At 40.2% G+C, this 22,411-nt stretch overlaps 1 protein-coding gene across 1 annotated transcript in view; it reads right to left on the reverse strand.

The window, feature by feature from the left end:
* Window positions 1–4,987: 4,987 nt before the first annotated feature.
* Window positions 4,988–22,411, reverse strand: part of SPOCK1 (SPARC (osteonectin), cwcv and kazal like domains proteoglycan 1) — a gene marked incomplete at both ends in the record, with an annotated part of 555,003 nt that continues 537,579 nt past the window's right edge. Inside the window, 4 exons of the mRNA XM_082652183.1 lie at window positions 4,988–5,178; window positions 5,635–5,772; window positions 14,772–14,834; window positions 19,213–19,434. Coding sequence (XP_082508309.1) covers window positions 4,988–5,178; window positions 5,635–5,772; window positions 14,772–14,834; window positions 19,213–19,434 — 614 coding nt within the window. The remainder of the gene's footprint in view (window positions 5,179–5,634; window positions 5,773–14,771; window positions 14,835–19,212; window positions 19,435–22,411) is intronic.

Below are 22,411 nucleotides of genomic sequence, written 5' to 3' on the forward strand. Positions count from 1 at the left end.
TTATTAATCTATTCCTTTATGGCTCACATTTGCTAGGAATTGTTTTTAAAGAAGCCTTGCTGACTCCTATTTTCATAGGCATATTCACTCTATATTTCATTCTATCATTTTGATGTTTTAAGGTTTAAAATTGAGGTGGTAATGGGAAATTTGAGTAGAATTATCTAAATGTCAGGTGACTTTTTCAGAATGGAATCGAAACCTGCACTTGAAACACAGACCGGGGCTTCTTCAAGTGGAGGAGTTGGTTGAAATCACTGATGTAGATAAGCTTGTCTAGAGAAAGCATGTAGAATTAAAGAGGAATGGGCCAGGGACACAGATCTGAGGAACACCTGTATGAACAGAACTGGGTGAACAAACGGAAATACAGGAGACCTAAAAGGAATAGCCAGAGAGGTAGGATGAAAATCAGGGAATGATGGATATGAGAAATCAAGAAAGGTGAGCTTTAAACAAGGCTGCAGTAGCTATTGGTGTCAACTATGATATCCATCAACCCATACTGTAACAGTTATTTGTCTTTTTCAAGGAGATAACTTTACAGAGCAGGACCCCCTAGGTCTTATTCACTTTTCTTGATATATTCCTAGCACTGAATACGGTGCCTGCCCATAGTGGCATTCATCCATCCATCATATATTAATCTATATATCTACAAATCTTCTAACTAACCTTAAAGTCTTGTTGAATGAATAAATTTTGAAATCTTCCTCTTTCCTTGAATCAGTTTGTCAAAGCAAATCTGAAAACTGATCCAGAATTTTGAGAGGTGCTGGTACCTTTTTACTCACGCTGTATAACTAAGATTCCTTTGGTCCTGGCCTTTAATGGACAGAGGTGGCTTCCATGAAGACACAACTTGAGGAGATATGTGGGGTTTGACTGCAAATCTGATGACTTAAGAGGAATTTTGGGAGTGTCCACAAATGCCAGCTGCTCTTTAAGGTACCCTGTACCTACCCTGGAGGCTTCATATTGGCCACTGTTCTTCTGACCTTAGTTATTTTGTGGATTTATGAAGCACCTTTCCTTGAACTGTCAATCTGTAAATTGTCTGTAAGATGCAGTCCATTGGGTAAAGAATTAGAATTATTCATAAGATAGTTTCTACCTCGGTTGGTGGTGAACTTACTCACTCAGGGTATAATTAAGTCATAGATACCCTGGCTTTAATGTGGATAAAGGTGGAAAGGAAATAATTCCTGTTGCAATTTGGGTGTTTTCTGATGTTTGACAAGCATCTGGTGTGTTCAGTCATAAACTGAGGACATCTCAGAGTCCCTGTAAAGGAGGTTTTTTTGTTTTTTGTTTTTCCCAAGAGAATTGGAGAATGACTGACTGGGGAGGGAAGGAAGAAGAAGAATTGAAAAAGCTTAAGGTTGCAAACAGGATGACAACAGTGAAACCCGATGGATAAGGACTAAGTAAGAAAGTTGTGGCTTGAGAGAGGAGAACGCGGCAGAAAGAGGGGTCGGGTGAGAAGGTTCTAGGCTGCGGGGGCACAGGGCATGGATGTGCCAGGGTGTGCTGAGAGGGGTCAGGACAGGCTGGAGCACCAGCAGGTTGGCCTCACAGAGGGCCCTGTGTTGGTGATCCCCTTGAGCTGCCCATACTCTTCTCCAGAGGTCATGTGTGGACATGGCCTGGCGAGTGCATGTGCCAGCTAACAAAAGACAAACACTCAGATGTTGCAGACAAATTAAAATTTATTGAGACAGACAGAGATGCACCTACTCAGGACTACAGTTAAGCATTTACTAGTAACCAAAGAGTCGTGTTCACATTCCAGATAAGTCTATGTGGGAAAGCATTCAGAATTTACTAGGTTGTTCTACTTCGCTAGTTCATTTACAATAGGGACAACAAACTGACACTCAGGATTTGGAGGGCTCTCATTACAATACTACACATTGAACAGAGACAGACATCAGGGACTTTGAGAAAAAGGTATAAAAAGACCAAAACCACCCACTGTAGAAAGGGCTCTTGGATGTTACTGTACAGTGTGGTCAAGGTAAAAACTAAACAAAACTGTAGATGGCATCCCGTGAAGAGGAGAGGGGCAGACCTGGACAGACACGCTGTCATTCACTGCTGGGCATGGGAAAATGGGCATAAAGGAGGAGGACCTGATATAGTATCTCGAATTCAGTGTGAAGGTATTCCCATGCCTAGAATGTTCACGGAAACAAAAAGAGAGTAATATGTTAGACAACTAACCATTGTGGAAGAAAATTCTGGGGCTTAACTAAGATGCCAAGGAAATGGCATCAAATAAAAGAACCATTTATGGAATAAGAATATAACTATTTACTGAGGAGGTTCCAAAAATGAGCCAGTGAAGTTTCAACTCCATATCTGTCTCCAACAAGGGAATGACTATCACAGTACTATTTTTTTTAATCAAGATTTTTATGTATACTCCATCACTAGCTAAAGGGCTCCTGCCAAGAAAGAGGAAAGCAAAAATTCTTCTTCTAAGGATGAGGTAACTAAAATATCAAATCTTTACTACTTATGCAAAGTACCTTTAAAAAAATCTAATGCTGTCTTGCCAAAGCGAGGCATGAAAAGTGGCGTTAATGTTGCTCCATTGATTTGGGGTTCCAGTCTTAGGAGGGCTTTTTATTTAATATTTTAATGAATCAAAATACCTTCTCGGAATGTCTCTGAAAATGAGCATCTCATTACCTTCCTGGGAATTGACTAGGGAGCGCTCTTCTCCATCATTAAGTTAATGCTAAGGATCTTTAAGTGTCATCTTAATTTGACACTTGTCATAAGATAATTAGGCAAATTAAAATCAGTGTGGTTCACTCTGTTCCTAGAAGTTTCTCTAAGTGAAATCGATTTGTCGATTTTAATTGGTTCTCTTGTGCACTTTTCCAAGCTCAGAGGAGATAGTAACGATGGTTTTCTTTGATGGTCTAAACTGAGATTTTAAAAATATGTCTCGATTCTTTTATACATTCGATTGTAATTTAACTGCAATTAAGCACCTGTTTTCTAAATTATCATCTCAGAGTTTTGTTCAAGTGAGAAAAAAACAAAAACAAAAACTGAAACAGAGGTGAAGGAGTTGAGATCCCAGTACAGAGCTTGCCTGTGGTCACCCGATACCTAGGGTCCTGGCTGTACTCACTCTATCAGGCCAAATGAGTTTGCCATATCAAGTAAGTTCATGTCCCATCTTAGCCAAGTCCAGGGATAATGCCACTGGGTCTGGCCAATGCAGGGATTGGAAAATACTCGTTTGAGGTGGGCTGGTAAAGTATAAACAAATGGTCAGTTTGGAGCAGGGGCTGGTCAGCTGCCGCTGTAATCATGGTTTGGCAGAGTATATTTTTCGCCTGAGTTTACGTGGTCTCCTTGTGGACTAGCTGGAGTGCGGGAAGGGAAGAAAAACAAATGTGGGCAAGAGATCCTTGCTGGCTGGCTGATGAGGGCGTCCATGTGGGTGGAAACCGGGTGGGGCAGGAGCTTAAGGCCCTGTACTGAGCTAAATGGGGCCACTTTGAAGACTACTCTTTGGTACTTGTACGGGGGCCAGCTTGATAGGGGGAGAAATCCTAAAGACTATAGAGATGAGGACCCTACCAAATCTGGAGATAGACTCTAATCATGAGTTAACTTAGGGAAAAGGAACGCAATGGTAAAGGGCTTTCTTCATTAGTACCTTGACACTTGTGTCGGGGAGGGGATGAGGGCACGACTAGCTCTTAAAATCTAGCCCTAGCTTCCCACGTGCTGTCGTGGAGTTCTTTCTAGGCCTGCATCTGAGATTCTTTGCAAATGATGAGCGATCAAAAATCTGTAGAGTTTTTATAGCCTCATCATGACGTGTGGCTAGAGAGCGGCAACACTGAAACATGGAGTTAAGAATGCGGAATTTTCTTCTGCTAAGGAACAGCGAGGGACTGTCTTCTCAGAGAGCAGAGGGTATGTGTACATGCCTTAGAAAAAGCCCTTGAGTAGGTAGGAAGGGAGGGGCCTGCCGCAGACAGGACTGCTGCAAGCCCCAGGGGCGCTGGAGCTGAAATGAGAGAGATGGCTTGTGGAGCTGCCCGCGTGGGAGTCGCATGGCTTCTGCGAGGAAAGCAATTTAGGCAGACAGAGGCCTCTCCAAATCAAAGAGGCTTCCAATAACTCTGCTGCCGCAGACGGAAGCAGCCTCCTCAGTCTGCAGGCTACAAGTGCCAACTGTTAGTGCAAAAAAGGACTTTGATACATATTTCCTATTCCAGAAATGATGATCCAGGTCTGGACAAGCTGACAAACGTGTAATTGTTTTTCAAATGAGTTTTTAATAGATACCCAAACCCTTTTTTTCGAGAGGTGTGTATAGTCTCTTCTGTACATACTTCCATGTTTATGTACGTACAGAGAGAAGCATCCAGACACCTTTTCTAATAAAGGAGATCAGTTCCCCAGAGGGACTCTTGACTGAATTAAGGCTGCTGTTTGTAGGAAGCCAGATCGAGTAATGTGAAAAACTGATTTGTAATAATAGACACCAGGGGTGGTGGGGGGCAGTGGGAACAAGGTACAGTGCAGTGTGTTTTCCACAACATCTACAGGACACAAGAAAAGCACTTAGACACGGTAAGGCCGGGAACCATGCTGTACTAACCACCAGTGTCGGCGATCGCAAAGGGTCTTTGACGTTTGAGGGTAGGGGCTCCCTGCACTGTCAGAATCCCACATAAATCACATGCTTGTTGCAAAAAACTCACGGGAGGGAAGGAGGCTCTAATTCAGCCTGCCTTCCCCTGTCTAAAAAACAAAACACAACACCCTTTTTCCCACACGCCGTATGCAAAATCAGAACGCTCCGGGAACAAGGAGTTGTCTTCCGAACCTTAGGTTGGGTAGAGAGGGCAACAATGGAGAAGAGGCCATGTGCCGTGGAGTCTTAGATACAAATGCAGGAACAGGAAGTGACTTGCAGTGTTGTGCGAACCTCGTGTCCTCCTCCTCGTGGGAACTACCATATGTACCCGACCTCGTCCTCTTTCTCGTCGCCCTCGTCCTCATCATCCTCCGTCGCTGCCCGGGCGTGCACCCGCAGCTTCCCCACTTTGTCCTTTGGTCCCAGCTCCCATTCATCCTCTAGGTCATCCAGCAGGACCACAGAGCCGCCACTGCCAAAATCCCCTGAAGTTTCCTGCTCCTCTTCTGAAACATTAAGAAGGAAGAAAAGATCTGAGGTTAGGTTCTGCTTATGCCTCACGACTTCCTTAACTGTAGGGCAAAATCATGCAATTTACCTTCTGAACATGAGAGCATCCCTGTCTACCTGGCATGGACCATAAGCTTTATTCTGATATGAGCCCCAGAATTCTTGAGATGTTTCTACCTTGTTGGGAGGTCTATCTGAGTCACTCTTTGCCTGCAACCGTTTCTGACTGTCAAAAACTGTTGTCCAGTTCATTGGCCATAGTGAGCTCCTGGCACTCGGAAAACTAGCTATGCATTATCTCATGTGATTTCAGGGTTACTTTATCTCCATTGTAAACTCACTCACTGTAGACCATAACGACCTCTACAAATTCTTCTGCCCAGATCCTCATACAGTGAGTACCTCTAAGTCACCAGAGGTCATTGGGGGCTGATGCAGCAGGCCTTACTCACCACAGCTCACAGCACCCTGTTTCCTGGAGCCAGCTAGCTCGTTCCCGTATTTATCCACACACCAGCACTGCCCTGTGCTGCCGTGGCACTGTGTGGCTTTGTAATAGCCCTCCTCATTACACCGAGGTATGAATGCTCCTGGGAGAACGAAAGGTCCAACTTGAATCAGAGAAGTGCACAGATATTCAGAGTTAATGCCCTCAAAAACAGACACGAGGGCTCACACATCAGACAGGGTATTTACTGCAAAGCCAGCAAGAAAGAATGGCATGCTTGGTTATTACCTAATCAAAATTACAGGGCCCTAGGACTTGCTCAAGGTTAGATAGGATTCCTTCTTGGATGAGTTCTCTTTTTCCCTGTGGTTCTACTCGTATTAATAACTATTTCAGAAGTTTTTCCAGTTTTATTGAAATGTAATTGACATATAATCGACACACAGCACTGGATAAGTTTAAGGTATATAGCACAATGATTTGACTTATATATTGTGAAATGATTACCACAGTAAATTTAGTTTACATCCGTCATCTCATATAGAAAATAAAATTTTTTTTCCTTGGGAGAAGAACTCTCAGGATTTACTCTTAGCAACTTTCATATCTACCATACAGCAGTGTTAACTATAGATATCACGTTGTATGTTATATCCCAGTAGTTATTTATCTTATAACTGGAAGTTTGTACCTTTGGACCACCTTCATCCAATTTTCCCGCTGCCCATACTCTGCCTGTGTTTACCACCAGTCTCAAAGTTTGTTTTTAGATTACACATACAAGTGATCATACAGTATTTTCTTTCTCTGTCTGACTTACTTCACTTAGGATAATGCCCTCAAAGTCCATCCATGTCATCACAATTGGCAGGATTTCCTTCTTTCTTCTGGCTGAATGATGTTCTGTTCATATATATATATATATATATATGTGTGTGTGTGTGTGTGTGTGTGTGTGTATACATACATATACATATATATATATATATATATAAACATATATGAACCTCTTTAGCCATTCATCCGTTGATGAACACTTAGGTTGTTTCCACATCTTGGCTAATGTAAATGATGCTGCCATGAATATGGGTGTGCAGATATCTCTTTGACATAGTATATTCATTTCCTTCAGATATATTCCCAGAAGCAGAATTTCTGGATCATATGGTAGTTCTATCTTTAAATTTTCAAGGAACCTCCATACTGTTTTCCATAGGGCTGCACCAATTTATAATCCCAGCAACAGTGCACAAGGGTTCTCCTTTTTCCACATCCTTGCCAACATTTGTTATCCCTTGTCTTTTTCATGATAGCCGTTCTAACAGGTAGGACCTGATATCTTATTGTGGTTTTGATTTGCACTTCCCTGATGATTAGTGAGGCTGAGCACCTTTTCATGTACCTGTTGACCATCTGAATATCTTCTTTGGAAAAAATGTCTATTCAGTTCCTTTGTCCATTTGTCAAATTGAATTATTTGTGGAATTCTTTGTTTGTTTTGTTTTTGCTATTGAGTTGTATGAGTTCTTTACATATATTGATATTAACCCCTATCTGATATATGGTTTGCAAATATTTCTTCTCATTCCATAGGTTGTCTTTTCGTTTTTTTGATTGTTTTGCTGCACAGAAGCTTTTAAGTTTGATGTAGTCCCACATATTTTTGATCTTGTTGCTTGTGTTTTAGGTGTCATATGCAAAAACTCACTGCCAAGGCCCATGTCAAGAGCTTTTTTCCTTTGTGTTTTTCTAGCAGTTTTATTGCTTCCAGTCTTACATTTAGGTTTGATCAATTTCAAGTTAATTTTTGTGAGTGGTGTAAGGTAGGGGTCTAGTTTCATTCTTTTACATGTGAATATCCAATTTTCCCAGCACCATTTATTGAAGAGACTGTCTTTTGAATATATTAGTTGATTGTATATGTATGGGTTTATTTCTGGGCTCTCCATTATGTTCTGTTACTCTATGTGTCTATTTTTATGCCAGTACAACCTTGTTTGTTGACTATAGCTTTATAATACAGCTGGAAATCAGAAAGTGTTCTTCTTTGTTCTTTCTTAGAGTTGCTTTGGCTATTTGGGGGTTTTGTGGTTTCATATAAATTTTAGGATTGTGTTTCTATTTCTGTAAAAATGCTACTGGGATCTTTATAGAAATTGCCTTGAATCTATACATGACTTTGGGTAGTATAGACATTTCAACAATATTAATTCTTCTAATCCATGAATATGGGATTCCTTTCATCAATGTCTTAACAGTTTTCAGCATAGAGATCTTTCACCTCCTTGGTTAAATTGTATCATCTGCAAACAAAGAAAATTTTACATCTTCCTTTCCTTTAATGTGCTGCTAGAGAATTTTTGCATCTATATTCATCTGGGATATTGGCTTGTAGTTTTCTTTTCTTGTAGTGTTTTTTTCTGGCTTTAGTATCAAGGTAATGCTGGCTTCATAAAATGAGTTTGGGAGTGTTCCCTCCTCTGAAGTTTTTTGGGAAGAGTTGGAGAAGGATTGGTGTTAATTCTTCTTTAAATATTTGGTCAAATTCACCAGTGAAGCTATCTGCTCTTGGTCTTTGCTTTCTTGGGAGATTTTTGATTATTGATTCAATCTCCTCACTCGTAACTGGTCTGTTCAGATTTTCTATTCCTTCCTGATTCAATAACATTAATACTTGAGAGAATCATAGGATTTTTTATCCTTTATATGCTTTTAATGAGTGGCACAATTTTTTAAAATATATCTTTGCTTTCCTGGAATAAATACTACTTGGTCATGATATATTGGATTCAATTTCCTGATCCTTTTGCCTCTATGTTACTAAGTGATAGAGGCATATAGTTTTGTTTCTTCAATTTCTGTATCCAAGCAACTCATTTGTAAAGTGATTCAGGTATTTTTCTTTTTCTGTACTCCAGATGTTTTGCATAAAATGAGAATGATCTCTTCCATGGATTCACCCATAAAAATATTTTGGGCCTGGTGCCTATTTTAGGAGGTGACAGTAGGATTTTGATTTTGATTTAAAATTAATGTTTTTGTTTTTTTTTTTTTAATCCTGTTGGGTCTTCTTTTTCTTCATGACCCATACTCATAGTATCCTTTTCAACTAGGTTTTCGTAATTGCTGTAAGTTGGTTTATAGCAATGGTTTCCAAAGTGTGGGCCCAGGACCAGCAGCTGCATCATCAGTGGCAAACAAACTGCTTGGAAAAGCAAGTTCTTGAGCCCACCTCAAACCTACTGACTTAAAGACTTTGAGAGCGGGGCCCAGCAAACTATGCTTTAATAAACTCTCCAGGTGTTTCTGTAGTTCTCAAACTGTGAAGTTTGAGAACTACAGATTTATACTATTCATCTATATCTGAGGTTACAGCCCATTTTTAAATTCATGAGACTATTTGAGGCTTTCCCATTGTCAAAGTTTTGTCTATTTGATTTCTTTTTGCTTTAGTCTTAACTGTGTTGTCCTTATAGCTTTTGGATTTGAAATTTTAGTTTTGTTTTTTTTTTTCCAGAAATGCATTTGAAGCTATGAATGTTCCTCTAAGTTTCATTTTAGTTGCTTCTCTGTTTTTGGCACATAGTGCTTTCATTTTCATTCAGGTCTAAATGTTTTGTAGTTTTACTTTATTTCATCTTTGACTAATTATTTAAAAAACAAAACTCAGACATATAAGGTTGTGTAACCTCACTTTTTACTTCTGTTTGTATTGTGTTGTAGAGAATATCATCTATGATACTTTTTTGAGGTGTTTAGTTTTAGTTTTCTTTTGTGTAGTCCATGACAAATGTCATGTGTGTTTGAACAGACTGTCTATTCTATGCCTATGTACGTATACAGGAATACATATATAAAAATGCTGATGACTAGGAATACATATATAAAATAGGAATACATATATAAAAATGCTAATGAATTATGTTGTTCATTTCTTCTTTTGTATACTTGAACTGTAAGTTTTCAAGAAGAGGTATATTAGAGTCTCTGATTAGGCTATAGATATGACAACTCCTCCTTGCAGTTCTGTTACTTTGTGTGTGTGTGTGTTCTTTTTTTAAAATTTTTATTTTATATTGGACTATGGTTGATTTACAATGTTGTGTTAAGTTTCAGGTGTACAGCAGAGTGATTCAGTTATTCATATACATGTATCTATTCTTTTTCAAATTCTCTTCCCATTTATGTTATTACAGAATATTGAGCCGTGTTCCCTGTGCTACACAGCAGACCCTTGTTGGTTATCTATTTTAAATGTAGTAGTGTGTACATGTCCATCCCAAACTCCCAGTTTATCCCTCCCCACCTTCACCTTTCCCCTTTGGTAATCATAAGTTTTTCTATGTCTGTGAGTCTGCTTCTGTTTTGTAAATAAGTTCGTTTGTATCATTTTTTTCGGTTCTGTATATAAGTGATATATGGAAACAATGGAATATTACTCAGCCATTGAAAAGCAACATGGATGGACCTGGAGATTGTCATACTAAGTGAAGTCAGACAGAGAAAGACAAGTATCATATGATATTGCTTTATATTGCAGAATCCAAAAAAAAAACCTATACAAGTGAACTTATTTAGAAAGCAAACAGACTCACAGAATTAGAGAATGAACTTATGGTTACCAGGGGGAGTGGGGGAGGGACAGACTGGGAGTTTGGGATTGACATGATCATATGGTTTTTATTCTTCACTTTGTTAGCATGGTGTATCACACTGAATGATTTGTGGATATTGAAAAATCCTTGTGTCCCTGGGATAAACTCCACTTTACCATGGCATATGATCCTTTTAATGTATTGCTGGATTCTGTTTGCTAGTATTTTGTTGAGGATTTTTGCATCTATACTCATCAGTGATATTGGCCTGTAATTTTCCTTTTTGTGGTATTTTTGTCTGGTTTTGGTATCTGGGTGACAGTAGCCTCATAGAATGAGTTTGGGAGTGTTCCTTCCTCTGCAATTTTTTAGAAGAGTTTGAGAAGGATGGGTGTTAGCTCTTCTCTAAATGTTTGATAGAATTCACCTGTGAAGCCATCTGGTCCTGGACTTTTGTTTGTTGGGAATTTTTTAATCACACTTTCAATTTCAGTGCTTGTGATTGGTCTGTTCATATTTTCTATTTCTTCCTGGTTCAGTCTTAGAAGGTTCCATTCTTTTTAAGATTTTGTCCATTTCTTCTAGGTTGTCCATTTTAGTGGCATATAATTGCTTGTAGTAGTCGCTTAGGATCCTTTGTATTTCTGTGGTGTCAGTTGTAACTTTTCCACTTCTAATTTTATTGATTTGCATCCTCTCCACTTTTTTCCTGATGAGTCAAAGGGTTTATCCATTTTGTTTATCTTCTCAAAGAACCAGCTTTTAGTTTTATTGATCTTTGCTATTGTTTTCTTTGTTTCTATTTCATTTATTTCTGCTCTGATCTTTATAATTTCTTTCCTTACTACTAACTTTGGGTTTTGTTTGTTCTTCTTTCTCTAGTTGCTTCAGGCGTAAGGTTAGGTTGTTTATTTGGGAGTTTTCTTGCTTCCTGCGGTAAGATTGTATTGCTATAAACTTCCCTCTTAGAACTGCTTTTGCATCATCCTGTTTTCATTGTCATTTGTCTCTAGGTATTTTTTGATTTCTTCAGTGATCCACTGGTTGTTTAGACTCCACATGTTTGTGCTGTTTTCCAGTGTTTATCTTATAGTTGATTTCTAATCTCACAGCACTGTGGTCAGAAAAGATGCTTGATATTGACTGCAATTTTCTTAACTTTACTAAGGCTTGCTTTGTGCCCCAAGATGTGATCAATCCTGGAGAATGTTCCATGTGCACTTGAAAAGACTGTGTATTCTGCTGCTTTTGGATGGAATGCTGTATAAATAGCATTTAAGGCCTGTGTTTCCTTATTGATTTTCTATCTAGATGATCTGTCCATTGATGAAAGTGGGGTGAAGTCCCCCACTATTATTGTGTCACTGTCAATTTCTCCTTTTATGTCTGTTAGTATTTGCCTTATATATTGAGTGCTCCTATGCTGGTTACATCTATAGTTACAATTGTTATAATGTTACATTTTGTTTTAAAGTTATGGGTATACCAATTGATGACATAACAACACAGTAAATGTAACATTTCAGCAAGATAATAATACCTCTTTCTCTTATAATAATACCTCTTTCTCTTATAATAATACCTCTTTCTCTTAAGAATTGAAAACAAAGTATTTGCTCTTGTCAGATTTTCTCAGTCTCTGTCTCATAATAAATGAGTTTAGCCCAGTCACATTTATGGTGATTACAGATATGCGTGTTTTTATATCTACCACTGTATTTTGTGTTTGCTGTCTTCCCCCTTTCCTGCTTTCTGTTGAAATGATCAAGTTTTCTTTATTCTATGGTTGTCTTCCATAGGTTTAAAAACTATACATTCTTTTTCCAATATTTTTACTGTTACCTTACAATATGCACTGAGAATCATATTTTTCTTAATAAAATCTTAAGTTAATCTATATTTTCTTTTATTCCTGAATAAACCAGACACATTTTTATCACATTTTTCTCACCCCCAACAGTCTGAAATTTTAATTCTACCTTGATATCAAAACATTTTTATAGTTCATATTTGTTTAGATTTAGCAGCATGCCTTATTTCTTTTCCACATTGTATCTCAATAATTCCTTCTGGTATTGTTTGTCTTCTGCATATTAAAACCTTTAGTAAGTCTACGGTTAGTAAGCTTACTGAATCTGTGGTTTGAGAATATGTCTGTCATCACACTTGGATGATCACTGAGATAAATTTAACATCCTAGGTTCAAAGTGATTTCCTCTCAGCACTCTGAAGATGATATTTTCTCTTCTTAACACTCAACTGTAGGTACTCTTTATGACAGTTTTTCGTTTTCATTTTTCTTAGGGGGCGTATGTGTGTGTGTTTGATGATTGTGTGCTCATCTACTGTGGGACAATTCTCAGTGTAACCTGAGTAGTAACATTAATCAGCCATGTGAAGATGGAGGTTTCTGCTTACCACTGGCTTCTACTGCCTAATTTTATTTGTGATTTCTTGAGAGTGACTGTGTTTTTAAATTGACCTTTTATTTTATTTCATAGAACAGATCTGGAAAGAAGAGTGGCATGGCAGACAGTAACCTCAGATCCAGCTGATTCTAGCATCTGCTCACCAAGCTGTTCCAAGATGACCATGTTCTCAAAGGTCACAGCTAGGAAGTTGCCCCCAGAAAAATCCCTCCTAAGTGACAGGTAAGTCTGCTGGTGCTGCAGTTAGAAGTAGTGCCCATACTCTTAGTTGCTCAGCCAGTGCACAGCACCCCTGGTCTTCAGGGAACAGAAGGAAGGACAAAAAGAAAAAAGCAGATGCTTTCTTTTGAGAACAAGTAGAAAGGTGAGGAAATACTGATCCTCCTCCTTGAGCTGCAGTTGGAAAACAAGAGCAGTTAATAGATGCCCCCCTGCAAAAAAATTATATATCCTGGCTTGAGGCCCCAGGTTGGTAGGAAGCAGGTGCTGCTCTATAAGGTAATAGAATTACCGTTTTTTTCTAAGTAGGCAGTAATTATAACTGACTGTAATTTGTTATTGCTTGTCTCTGCTAGGAATCTGAATGCCCCTGAATACACATGTGTTATATTAGGAGATTTCCTCCTGCAAAAAATAATTTGTAAGCAGATAAATGGTATTTTTATGAGTCGGCTGGAATAATATCCCTATGTGGGGAGATGTGGTAAAGTGAGCTTTAAAACTAGGTGGGATTCACAGTAGGAAAAAGATAGGCCTTTCATTCCTGTGAACTGGGGAAAATAAAAGATGAGACATTTTATCTGAGGCCACATACTTTAAAAATATCTCATTATCAATGAAGCAGTAAGAAGATATCCATGCATCCAGAAATAGCACTCTCTATTAGTTCTCTTAAGCACATCACTCAAACCCAAAATAACCTCGCACATGGAAGAATCAGATCATTGAGCACAAGTCCTTGCACTGGAGGAAAGCCCAATGGAAGAGAGATCCAGAAAGATGCTTTTATGTCTTCAACACTGGAGAAGAACCTACACTCAGGTCCAGATCACAACGACTTTGGAGTTCTTGGTGAGCTGAAAAGGGTGTTATCAGAAGTGGGAAGTCTAAGGCAAGCCAGTGAAATAAGTAATTTTCAAAAGTAGTAGGAAGGAGATCAGATGCACTTTGAGGTGGCACAAACATCAGATGAAGAGAAATGGCCAGAGTTCACAGACCAATCTGCAAAAAACTTGCCCGTTTCCTTCAAGAAAATAGCTAAATGGCAGGCTGTTTGTTTAGGGGGTGAACCTGCTTCTGAATGTTTAACAGGAATAATTCGTGTTGTAGCTGTCAGCTATCTTTTTAAAAAGCAAGGGAAGCAGTGCAGGCTCTTTTTTGGGCAAACAAATGAGGTGTCTCTGATGTCTCAGCAATGGCCTGGTCTGCGTGCTGCAGAAAGGAAGGTATGGAGCTAAAGGGAACCTTCAACAGCCAGCATTTGTTACCTTGGCCACAGATTTGCACGTCAGGGGAAAAACACACCCGCACAACCCACTTGCTTCCACCTCAACATTTGGACAAAAGATAAGAGGAGAAACGTAGAGACAGGGTCCAGTGATCATGCACCTGAAACAGGAGTGTGTTTAAGTGCACTCGAGTCCTTGGACCCTGTCTGATAAATTTAGAAGGGACTCAGCTCATCGTCCTCCTTGAATGGACAACTTGATCTGCAGAATGTAGGAAATTCTATATAGATCTTATCATTTTAACTTGGAAGGAACCCTTGAGAGCTCCGTTTAATGGCCATACCTGAAAGAAGGAAAAGCCAAGATCAGGGAGGGGTTAGCTCGATTTCAGCCCGATGACCTGCCCACTAGTCATGGGCTGACCTTTGACGTCTCCTCCCGCTGATGGAGCATGCAGCGTTTCTCAGCCAGCTAACTGAGCCTCAGAGGATGTCCTGTGGACTACCGCCTAGTACCAGCTTCCTGGAAGAGCCCTGTCTCGGGTAATATGAGGCAGTTTTTTCACAAAACACTGGTCCCTAATTGAATAACCATGGCTGTGCTCAATATTACAAGAGACACGGATGGTTTAATTAGTTGTTTAAATGAGTGGCAAGAAATGGTGCTTACCCAACAGGCTTTTCCCCTTGTTCAACTTCTGAATCCTGTTCATTTCATTCTGGCAAGGGAGACCTAAAAATAATTTATGCAAGTCAGTTTCCAGATGGTAAGGGATATGATTGCTAAAGACTGGTTTCACTCTTGACACGAAATGGAGACAATGACACACCTGGGAGTGGAATTACTTCATCTGCTGTTACTATGCAGCAAAACAAATTCAGGCCATTAGTGGCACTAATTTTAAAAAAACAACATTTTATACCACTAGGTACTTAAAATAGTATTTGGGGGCTACTTGCACTGTATAGGAATCTTTCTTCCCACCAACCATTCAAGCAAATACCAAGTGTCTAGTCAGTGATTTCATTATTTACTTCCTTATAGAAAGAAAAAAAAGTCTCTTATCAGCCAAGACTTCTATGAGCTGAGAACCAGGATAAAAGGTTACTAGTGGGTACGTGTGTTGAATCCACAGACTGGGACAAATACTTAATCTACCTCAGGTCTTACTGCAGGATAGAAAGACGATTAGAATGGCTACCTCCGACCTCATGGCTCACTACCCCAGGAAAGTAAAACACAGGCCTCAAGGGACAACTATGAAGATACAGAAGAGATCTAGAGGGACAGAAGGGTGACACCTTAACTCTGGGCTTTGCAACCTCCTAGGTAAGTACTTTGGGCCTGTCTCTTTCTCCCTCTCAGCCTCCAAGTCTTCAGTGATAAAACGTGTTATTACAAATGAGCTCAAAACTGTCCATTCTCGAGTGAAGGGCTGATACAGTGGGAGCCACATGGCTAAAGTAGGGCATATGAAAGTGTGTGGTACCCTTTTGACTTCCACTCCAAGCAAAAAGAAAGGCGACCTCACTAATCTTAATTTTACTATGACCGGCCTTTGCAGATGCTGTGGCTCTGCTATTTGCTCATGGTTCTCCAGCAAAGACCATGACATTTGGATTCTCAGAGCACTTACCCTACCTCTGTAAGTACAAGTGTGGAGTCTGCAGAAGGTACCTGAGTGCCTATTTACATCTGTTACCCTTCGGATTTCACAATGCCACCTGGTCTTGCTTCTCATTCCTTGAGAGAAACTATCAAGTACATGTTTTTGACTTCTGGGTTTAAGATGATTTCGGAGTACAGGAGAAAGATACCACCTGAAACCAGCAAAAAAGAGACCAAACTCCATCTTTCTTTGATGATTAAAAGTAGCATCTAGGGCTTCCCTGGTGGCGCAGTGGTTGAGAGTCCACCTGCCGATGCAGGGGACACGGGTTCGTGCCCCGGTCCGGGAAGATGCCACATGCCGCAGAGCGGCTAGGCCCGTGAGCCATGGCCGCTGAGCCTGTGCGTCCGGAGCCTGTGCTCTGCAACGTGAGAGGCCCCGTGTACCGCAAAAAAAAAAAAAAAAAAGTAGCATCTATAGCAAATAATGAACATTCACTGAATTCTCAGAATGCACCAGCTAATGTTTTAGAATTTTCTAATTAATTTAATCTTTACAGTCACCATATGAGGTAGGTACAAATGGAAATGCTCATCATCTCCCTATGAAGAAATACAGAGAAAAAATCTTTAGGCATTTAGAGGACTGCTCCTGAAGGAGCATCACAATCATAAACACTCTGCCAGTTTACCAGGAAGAAAGTTTCTAATTGTCAGGCCCCTTTCTCAAACCGTCTTTAAAAACTCTACTTATAAGTAAAAATGAATCAAGACTGAGACCTACTAAAAATGCTGCAAGAAGAAGAGAGGAACGAACAAGAACAAACTTCAGATGAAAAATTTGTAACAGAAAATGTATGCTGCTGAGAAGAAAATATTTACCAAAGATTCTAATGAAAAAAGACCGTCTACAAGTATTTTAATGCACAGGTACAAAAGCTCAAGGATATAAATAACATAAAGAGGAAAATTAAGCCGTTAAAGAAAGGAAGGCTATATCTGAAGCAACAAAACTGATGTGAACCGTCCATGTGACTGATGAGAAGAGACTAAACACGTGGGACAAAAAAGTTTTAATTCTAGAGCTCAAAAGAGCATAACATGTCTCAGGAAAAAGTGATTGATATAGCCTGAGCAAAACTAAAACATGTCCAAGGAAGTTCATAGCCGTGAAAGGTAAAGAATCCTTTTGGCTTCCAGGCAAAATGGTTACATCACCACCAAAAGGGAGAAAAATTAGTATGGGTTCACTCTTTCATTAACTAAACTACATCCAGGGCTAGGAGAATAACGTTAAAGTATCAAGAGAGCAAACTATGATTCCAGGAAGTTTATACTTAGCATCTTTGCTTCTGTATAAAGGAAATTTATATATTTTCAAACATTCAAAGACTAATTCCCATGAGAACTTCTGAAAAAACTTCTAAAACTTGGCAATAAAGAAAAGAATGATCTCAGTCAGCACGAAGAGTTTAAAAGTGCTCTTTCAAAGCTTTATTGGGCCAAAGAGATACCCAGATCCTTAATTGTAGAATATCTACAAATTAACCATAATAAAAATACAAACTATGAATACCTATGGCCTACAGCTAAAGGAGTGCTTTGGAGGAAAACTTTACCCTCAAGTACATACATTAAAAATATAGGAAATAATAAAGAAAGGTGAGGGTAAATAGAACTCCCAAAGTTGGTTCTGGGTCAGGAAGGGAGGTGGTAGGAACTTTATCCAAAAAATAAAGGAACTAACTTAAGAAAATGGGAGAAGTACACAAAATAAGAAACAAAGAACGACAACAAATTATTTTGCTCAACTCCTCCTAGATGCCATTCTTTTCCATAGGTGGGTCCTGCCTCCCTCCCACAGTTGCTATCTGGAGACATCGCATGTGGCCAGGGGCTCAGCTGTGTCTCGTGGTTAAGGCAGTTACTTCCCTCTCGGGGCCCTGGCATTACCCCTCCAGGTGAAGTATTAGCAATGAGGCTTCACTTCATTCAGCCTCAACCTGGAGCTAAAGCCACATGAATTTGTATGAACTCAAGCCCAAAGCTATCATTAAGCTTAACGCTGAACCACCACAAGCATTCCTATTGAAGTAAAAAGCATGGCTATTATGTAACATCGATTTGGAAGAACTAGCTGATGTGATGATTAGAAAGAAATGAGGTACAAAAATTGAAAAGAGAAAAAACTATCACTATTTGCAGATAATATGGGTACACACCTGAAAAATTCAAGGAAACCAACCAGAATAACCATCATAAATAAAGTGAGGATTTAGTATGGTGGCCGGGAACAAATTTAATAGTGAAGCAATCACCAGTGAGGAAATATAATGGGAAAAAATGGATTTTGTCTATACTGGCAACAACAGTAAACACAAGGGAAGTATAACATCTGTGAAAACCAAACTTGTAGCTTGCTGGTTAACAGACAAACCCTGTTCTAGGATAAAAGGGTTCAATATTATACAGCTGTCAACTCTCTAGATTAATCTAATTTTGCCTAATTCTAAAAAAAATACCAGTAAGTTTTTTTTAATTGAATGAACTGATTATAAAATTCAAAGAGTTCAAACATATAGGACATATAACGATATTCTGAAAAAAGATTAATGGTAGGAGAGAGTGGTCCACTAAATAATAAAACATGTCAATTAGTAGGACAGAGCACCCAGGAATAGACAGATATACATAGAGCATATAGGAGTTTTATATATGATAGAGGAAGCATTTCAAACTAGTGGGAGAAAGATGGGTTAGTCAATTAATGACAAATGGGCAAGTGGACAACCATCTCAAGGGATCGCGACTGGGACTCTACTTGACTGCACACACACAAAAAACTAAAGTGATAAAATATTTCAGTAAACAAACAAAACCCCACAAAGGTACTAAAGAAAACAAGAGAATTGCTTTACTATTTCACAGTGGGAAATGCCTTTCTAAGCTTAACGTAAGCCTTACGGCTTCTAAGAAGCCCCAAAATAAAAGATGGAGAAATTTAACTATCTTAAAAATTTCACCCTAGCGAAAACGCACATAGTCAAATTTGGGGAAAAAACTATTTGCAATACCTATGATGAGACCAATTCTAATGTCTTAGTATATAGAGAGAGTTCCTACTGAAACCAAAGAGAAACACCTAAGAACCTAATCTGAAGAAAATGTACAAAAAACAAAGACATGAAGGATCTTACACTGACTTTGGGAATTATGTAGCAAAGGTTTCTACGCCCATCTTACAGATGGAAAAGCTGAGGCACAACAGTTAAAAGATTTTCCTAAAAGGAGGAGTGGAATAACACTCCTGGGTTATGCTCCTGAGTTTTCCCTACCATGCTGAAAGTGGAGGTCAATGAGGAGAAAAGAGAGTTTGCTTTATTCTCTAGCTGTGTCTTTCTGCTTGCTGATCCTTGTCTATCTCCCCAGGACATGATAGGGGGCCCTTCCCTGCACAGCATGGTGGCCCTGCCCTCTGGGCCCCACCTCCCTCCTGCCTTACCTCCAGGCTTCTGGAAGCAGTAGCACCACTCATTGTTAGAGAGCTTGCCATCCTTGAAGGAGTCACAGGAATTGAAGAGAGGCTTGATACAGGGCTCGTACTTATCCAGGTAGATGGCGTTGATCTCTGAGTGGTCAAGCAGGAGGTCATAGTTCATGTCCAACTTGTTGAACATCCAGCCCAGGGAGTCCTTGCAGATGGGAAGGATGCTGGTGTCAAACCCTGTAGAGGGAAGGACGTGTCTTAGCTGCCACCAAGCCTGCTCTCTCCTGCCCTGCTTGCTCCCCAGCTTTCTGCCCCCAAAGGAGCCCCAGGGCCCACCCTCTCCACCTCCTCCCCTGGTGCTTTCCCCCTCCACGGGTACAGTCTCAGCAGCCTTCTACCAGAACATGTGGTGGTGGTTGGTTGGTTTTTAAATGAAACAGTCTAAAATGTGCTAAAACAGAAGTCAGCATTTGAGGAGAATATATTCTAAAGGGAATAAATCCCCAATCCTAATTTATCTGTGATGTAAATAGGGATTTTCATTTACCAGACTTGCTTAAAACAGGGGATGCCTGAAAAAGGAAGAGTACAAACATGGTGAGTAAGAGGACTAACGGATAATACTGCAAACTATGCTTTTATATTGAGGAAAAAAAACTACTTGAAAAACCAAAACAAAAGAACTATCGTAAAAGGATGGCAGTGAGATGAAACTATGTGGTACAATCCAGAAGCAGTGATTATATCCCAAAGGACTGTTCAGTCCAAGCAGTCTGAACATTAATGGGAAAACAAGCCAGGGTACCTGCCTCTGTTCCCCATTTTTCTTTTCTGCAATCCCCTCAAGAGGTACATGACATGGAATCATGTATGACTCAGAAAATTATTTCTTTTTATTTCCCGGGGTGCGGGGAGGAGGGTTGGTTTTCTTAGAGAATTATTTGTTTCTACAGTGGAAACTGTATGCGCTCGAATAATAACACTTGGCCTAACACTCGGGATACTGAGTGTACTATAGACAAACCCCAGAGAAGGCATACCCCACATGTAAAACTCATCTTTCGTTTGGAATCAAAGCACCAGGCAATGTTAAATTATTCCATAATCTGGATTTCTAGGACCGGTTTTATTTTCCCCGGAAAATGATGAAGAGTTCACTTTTGTGTTACTGAAGGCACTCTTCTCAGCATTTTATACTGAATTATCTCACTGAATCCTTATAACAGCCCTAAGAGATGATGCTTTGTCCTCCCTATGGATTACAGAAAAGAAGCTCAAGATTTAAGTTACTTGCTCAAGGTCATACAATTGCAGGGCTGGAATTCAAGCCCAGGTGGCCCAACCCTCAGTCTACATTCTCAGTCCCTCCTCTCCCAGGGCTGCCTCTGCTTCGCATGACACAGGAGCCTCCTACGCTGAGGACATCCAGTTGGCTTGGGCGCCAAGTTTAGGGATGAGCAGTGCAAGGGCTGCCACAGTGACTGTCACTGAGGATCCTGATGGGATTGATTGACCCTCTAGGGTTGTAACCTACAGCCTGCTCATCAGGCTCTATGTGCCCCACCAGGAACCTCTGCTTAGTCAGCAGGATATAAGACAGAGCAAAGCGTGCCCACCCTTTAAAGTAGCATCTTTACAACAGGGTCTTGGCTGTCCAGAAGCCAGTACAGGCACACAGGAAGTGCTCAATAGAAGAACTTGTTGAGAGAAGTTTTCTAGCTACTGCAAAGTTTAACTTACCCGTTCCAACATACAAAAATCTTTCCATTTTTAAATTTATACCTTTTGATATCTTAAAGCACATCTTAGAAAAGATCCTGATTTTCAAGAAGAGAGACTATGGAACATCATCTGGCCTCTTCTTTGACTGAAGGTCATGACTGAATAATCTCTGTGATGATGATGTCCTCAGGGGCGACTGAATAAAGCAAGATAATTGACTCTGACACTAAATGGCTCCACGCTTTTGTACGGAATATTTTATGTAGTATGCATCAATGTTGTAGGATATTACCATTTTAATACACAGGAAAGGGACATTTTAATACTGCTGACTGACCACCGAAATAAGTGCCAAATTTGAGAGGCTCTAGAAAAGGGGCACCTGCATCTGGTATCCAGGGGAACAGAGCAGCTCATGGCACCTCTAGGGTTCCGTGGTTTTCCCCTTCAGAACTCCTGGACTGACAAAAATGTCTCTCCCTCCTGTGCCTCGTGGGCTAACCAAGTGTCATTCCTTTATATCCCTTGGCTCCAGTTGCTTCAGGACATCCAACCTAAAAACCTCTTCAGGGACTTGATTTGCCTGTGGCCAAGGGCAGGCCTTTTGCAGGCTCCCCGGGAGGCAGAAGGGGCCTCCCACGACTGGAGGCTGCGAGGAGCAGCTCTTTCACGTCAATCTGCTCTTCACTGAAAGGTCGTTCAGAAAGCCCGGGGACTCAGCAGCTCCTGGAAGACCCCTGGGAAAAGCTTCTAGAGACTACCTGTGAATTAACTGTCCACAAACTCCCAAGGAAACCTTTGGCAGGGGTGGAAAGAAAGACTCTTACATCCCCCTTCCCACAGATACTACAACCCCAGGACCCACTCTTTGGACACTTAGCATTTGCTTCCCAGAATCTACCTTTCCCTTAAGGTAAAAAAGTTCCAAACTGGTGAAAGAATTGTCCCCTAGGATCAGCATTCTCTACTAGTATCTCTAGATGGCTATGAACAGCAAAGGATAAACCCGAAATTAAGAAGATCATTCTAATTTGGCCTGAAGACCAGATGCTGGTTAAACTCTGGGCCCCACCAATTACCAGTATCACTTCTTACCTACTTAGTTCAATCCAGGAGCATTACGTTCAGAAATCCTGTCCACACAAGTGTGGCATCAGGGATGGGGTGAAATACTCTCTGCTTTAAATAAAGTGTGTTTTTATATTTTGACAAATCAATATAAAAATCTCTACACAGAAGAGGCTGTGGCAAAGCTCCACGCATCTCAACAACTGTATTGTTGACTAAGCCGTTCTGTGCCAATCGGCCACAGTGTGCAGGAGCTCTCCCCTAATGGCCTTGACGTTAAAGGCAGTGAGAGGCTCTGTCAAGGTACAAACAGGCAGAGCTACTCTGAGTTTTCTCTCCAGCTTCTGGAGAGGCTCTGGGTATGGTCTCTGCCAGTTCAGTGATGGCGGAGGGAACACTTGTCTGGGAGTTTATCTATGGAAAA

This window comes from Grampus griseus, assembly GCF_964374135.1.
Source record: "Grampus griseus genome assembly, chromosome: 3".
Lineage (NCBI taxonomy): Eukaryota > Metazoa > Chordata > Mammalia > Artiodactyla > Delphinidae > Grampus > Grampus griseus.